This window comes from Sturnira hondurensis, unplaced genomic scaffold (genome assembly GCF_014824575.4).
Source record: "Sturnira hondurensis isolate 20B ecotype Veracruz unplaced genomic scaffold, ASM1482457v3 Scaffold0006496, whole genome shotgun sequence".
In the NCBI taxonomy this organism is placed as follows: Eukaryota; Metazoa; Chordata; class Mammalia; order Chiroptera; family Phyllostomidae; genus Sturnira; species Sturnira hondurensis.
The window spans coordinates 7,630,599-7,635,583 of NW_028079127.1; the positions used below are offsets into that span (position 1 = coordinate 7,630,599).

General features: G+C 44.8%; 1 protein-coding gene across 1 annotated transcript; it reads right to left on the bottom strand.

Moving 5' to 3' along the window:
• Window positions 1-383: 383 nt before the first annotated feature.
• Window positions 384-4,029, bottom strand: ATXN7L3B (ataxin 7 like 3B). Its single transcript, XM_037049431.1, has one exon. The coding sequence runs from the start codon at window positions 3,697-3,699 to the stop codon at window positions 3,406-3,408; it is 294 nt and encodes a 97-aa protein (XP_036905326.1). The 5' UTR covers window positions 3,700-4,029; the 3' UTR covers window positions 384-3,405.
• Between the last annotated feature and the right edge of the window lie 956 nt (window positions 4,030-4,985).

The following is a 4,985-nucleotide window of genomic DNA, read 5'->3' on the forward strand; positions in this document are numbered from 1 at the left end:
ATTTGCCTTTGTAGAGCAAGGATATTAGCTTGAAGTGGTAATGAAATGTATATTATGGTACATTGAGTTCCATTCAAATTGAATGTTTCACATTGGGCACTTAGTGATAGGCTTGGATTATTTACCACCTTCTTAACTCATGAAAAGGGGAAGATTCTATAGTTTCTCTCAGTGGATGTTGCAGAAAGCTAAATTTGCAGAACTAGATGGAGAAACAAAGTTGAACAGTCCCTCTATCTATTCTCAATATTGGGCAGAGTTCCTCTACTATGATAAAACTCCCATTCAGGAAGAAGTGACTAAAGTTCCATAGCAATTCAACATTTATTTTACTATCAATACCTGAAAAACATTACAATTTTAAAGGATTAACAGAGGCCAAATAAAGTCATTTTTAAAAATTTTATTATTACTGTTTACCAAGGGGCGGGGGATGCAGTTTATATACACCAGCAGCCATAGGGGCAAAGGGCATACACAGTTAGCAATCTGCATAGGACGGACTACTTATGCAAAAATAAGACTCTCCAAAACGAAGGACAGGGGTGAGTTTCACTACACTTCCCCAGTGATCCCAGCATGCGATAATGCTAGGCAATGGCCCCTGTGCATGCGGTGATAGGAACTAATACATGGAAGAATAAGCCACGAACCACAAAAAATTTGTAGAGAACCCCTTTACCCCGCGCACGCGCGCGCACACACACACACACACACACACACACACAGAGATACATAATAGAATTACAGGGTGATCAATACATTTAATTGAGAAGGAAAGGATAGGAATTTTGCCGTTAGAGGGAAGGTAAGTAGGGAAAGGGAGAGTTCCTAACCAATGTCAACTATGGTAGGGAGCATTATCTCCACCAAAACGAAAGGAGTTAGTTTGTTCCAGCCCACCTTATAGCCATCCAGGGCAGGGGGCTACTGCCCTAACAGTGGGGGACAAAAACCAAAAACCAAGAGGAACAGATAATATGAACTTCCCACTTCCTCCTCTAACCAGGAAAAAAGGCCAGAAAGAAAATGGTAATGCCATAATCTGAGCTCTGCCTCTGAAGGAAGAGTGGACCATGGCCTTACCCTCAATTTGTTTCCCAGACATTATCTGGAAGTAGGCCAGAGTCTCACTTACACCCTCCTTTACCTCTATATTCCCTTAGCAGGAATTATCTATAAAAAGTCAAGGGCAGATTACCCAGTTATCTTAGCTTTTGTCAAGGTTTGACTTTTTAAAAAGTAATCACAATTCTTAGACTTAAGACAAATCTGTAACTAGGCCACTATCCTGACCAGGACAACTCTATGGGAGGAATGCAGTAATCACCAGTCTTGAGGCCCTATTACTATGATTTCCTGAATCTTCTAGACTATGTAACCCAAATCAGTCCATTCAGTCCAAATTGTTTTTTTCTGGAATAAGGAAGGATACATGCACAGCCAGTGTCAGAGAAACAGGATCAGGATCCACTCTATCCATTGGTCTCTAGCCTTTCTGCTCTTCTGCTTAGGTCCTAAGAAGCAATATCCAAGTGGAAGTGGGAAGATACAGCTCCTCATGAAGTAAGACACAGCAGGAAGGCCTATTAGCAAGGCAGTCCTATCCAAGAAAGGCTTAGGAATCACACTGCCTTTCATATAGTTAGGTTTTCTTCCCATCCTAATCCCATCAGAGGGAGCCACAAGAAAGATTCTTCTGAGTCTCCCACAAAAACAAGGAAAAAAAACTTAAAAGAAGCCAAGGAAAAGGAAACTGGACAGGCTTGAGAAGCAGGAACATCAAGAGATGAAATGAAACTGGTCACTGTGAAAGCAGGGTGGCAGGCAGCACCTGGAGTCATGAGCCGCACCAGATAGGCAGTGGAGCAGGTAACAGGAAGAACATGGGGCCAAGCCAGACAGATGAGGCTGGGACCCTTACTGGACACAGAATGAGGTAAGAAAACATTTCAAATAAAGCAGCACCATTCCTGCTCACCTTGGGGCTCCCACCCCTCTACAATTCATAAACCCTCCATCAGAATTAAGTGGAGGGTAGTTCTGATATTTGGCTCACACTTTCCATTCTCCCCTGTACCACTCCTTGAGGCCAAGGGACTTCTGGGGACCCTTCCTTTACTTTCAACAACAAACAACAGCTTCTGTAATCAAGGTCCAAAGAGGACCAAGTGGAAAGGGCTGCCCCTTGTGAGGGGCAAAGAAAGTGGTGACAGTCTACAGGTTCACTATACCAGAGCTCTGTGACTGCACGACCCAAGGAGCAGAGGCATTCAATAGGACATTGCACAGGCAGATGGGAGAAAACCCAGTCCTGCTCCTTGGCTCCTAACACTAACCCATTCACATTACTTAGGGCTGCTAGAAGAGGTCCCCTCTGGGCTCAGCTTTCAGACCAGTCTCCTGCACAGACATCATGCTCCTTTATATTTCAGGCCTGTGTCTAGGGTAGAAGGCAGGTAGTGATCTGTCATAATGACCAAGTCAGACCCATGGACTTTTTAACTACAACTCAGTAGGAAAATGACTGCCCCACCAGACTGTTGTCCACAGAGTGATATATCCAGATATAAATCTTGAAGTTTGAGCAATCGTGCATAGTTGCAGAGGCCCCTGCTACCTCCCCAAGGGACCATAACCAAATCCCCAACCTGCCTGGATAACCAATGAGTTCATTTTGCTAAGCCTGTACCACCAGATGGGGTGCCAGAAAGAGGGCTCTGTTCAGCAAAACGCTAGCCCTTGTCCCCAAGTCTGTTGAAGTCATTGTAAGTGCTGGACCTCTGGGAAACTGGTGGCTTTCACCTTTTCTTCTTGTTGGAGCCAGGACCAGAGCTTCCCCTACCAGATTCAGCAGGAAATTCTTTTTCTCCATTTTCCCAAACTGGAATTGTTAAAATCCAGATCTCACACTTGACTTTCATTTTGTCTTGGAGAAGCCCAAACCAAAGGCTCAAAGATCAGAGGAACAGTCCCACTGAGGCCCAAAGATAAAGGGCCGACCATCAGTTACGTCCAAAGTGTCAGTTATCCAGGAAGCCCTTGACTCAGGCAGACTGAAGGGATAAGAAACCAAAGGATCTTCTCTGCTGGGCGACAGTACAGGGGTCTTGTGCACTTCCTCATGTCCTGGTGTATTTAGAGATCAACCTGCATTGCATGGCGCGCGAGATGCACAGCTCCTCCTGCCCAGGGTTTCAAAGCTGAACCTAAGGAAGATACTTATAAAACAATCCAAATTCTTAAATTCTCCACTTTGGGTTTTTAAAGGCCTTTAAAGAATTTTCAGTGGGAATTGGAACTTTTCTTTTTATTTTTTATTTTTCCTATTTAGCTACCTACTCCCGACCACAGGACCGGTCTGTTATTGTCCTGGTCACCCTCAGGCTCTCTCTCACGTTGTAGCTACTGGAATTCCGGAGGTGAGCGTTGCAGCTGCTGATCAGGCCCATTCCCAGATTCTCCAGGAAGGGAGCAGAGCGGGAGACGGCACGCTCCTTTATCTTCCACTGGTTGAATGCCAAAATCCTTCACACTACCAGTGTCCGCGAACTCCAGGTAGAAGTAGCCACACTTGACTGCCCGGTGCACCTCAAAGCAGAAGCCCAAACAAGAATCCTCTATCAGGTCTACGTATATCTCCTGAGCGATGGCCTCTAGCTTGTTAGTGTCCAGGTTAGCCAACGAAATTTCCTCCATTTTAATCTGTAAACGACCGTGGAGAGGGCGCTCGAATTACTCACAGCAGCACCTGCAGCAACGCGTCGGGCTCCGCGGGCCGCGCCTAGGCCTAGAGGCCTCTCAGTGCCGGATCTTCAGGCGACGGGGCCGTCAGCAGGCAGGGAAGCAGCGGCCGGCGGCGACTGCTCCGGAACACCAAGGCCTTAGTTTCTCCAGGCGTCTCCCGGAGTCCGGGGCTTTAAGCTCGGGCCGGCCCCAGACCCACCACCAAACAGTCTCCGCGCTTCACTCAGCGAGACACCCAGTAGCCCAGGCCTCTTCCGCTCCCTGCTCCTAGTTTAGCCCCACCTCCCCGCTTCCGCTCCAAAGTGCGCCTGCGTACTGGCTCCGTGCCGTCTCCGGGTGCTTCTGCGCAGCTGCTTCGGAAGCTCTGGAGTTTAGGAAGGCGGAGGGAGGGATGGGAATGTGTTTGACTTAACGTCGTTATTGATCGTAAAAAGTTTGCAGGGATGCGGTTTTATGTTGTTTATTTGTGGTTTTAAACAGTCGCTAGTGGACTCAGCACCCATGCCTAATTGATTTCCTTATGAAAAAGGAAAATTTAATAATTATATGTATATTTGTGTTGTGACCTGAAATACAAGTTTACAAACAGTTCTCCAATACCTCTGAAAACCTGACGTGTATAATTAACTCGTAATCCACTTACGGTTCTGGGCAGTTGTCCTTTGAATCCACTAGATGGTGCAAGGAAACAAATTACAGTGTAGTTTATCTTTCGTTCTTTTTATTTTCTGAATGAAAAAGAAGGCACTAAAGACATAATGAATATATATTGATCACATGAACCTAAGGCATTTATCTTATTTGTATGACCAAGTCAGTGCAACTGTAAATAGATCATATACGTCTCTAGAGTAATTTAAAGAGAAAGTTATATGTATATTCTCTACTGAACATAGAGGAAATACGAAATATGTTAAATATATTGAGAGAGAAAGGAAGAGTTTCCTAAAATTGTGTATCATGTGTTTTAAGAACTAGAGCCATTCCACCTTGGTTTAAGTCCCAGATCCAGCATTTAACAGTGCGTACTTCCTCACCTGAATAAAGCTAGTCCCTATCTTATGGTTAAGATTAAATGACATTAAAAAAATTATTGTGACAGTCCCTTACATGTAAGGAAGCATTCAATAAACGTCAGTTATTTTAATGATATTAGTTTGGACTTGAATATATTATAAGAAAATCACTGTAGAATTTATTTTATTTGGTGGTGGGTTTTCTTAGTCCCCACCACCAAC

What these genes read in the sequence shown, in the direction of transcription:
- ATXN7L3B (XM_037049431.1), bottom strand. Translation starts at nt 3,699, where the DNA reads ATGGAGGAAATTTCGTTGGCTAACCTGGACACTAACAAGCTAGAGGCC.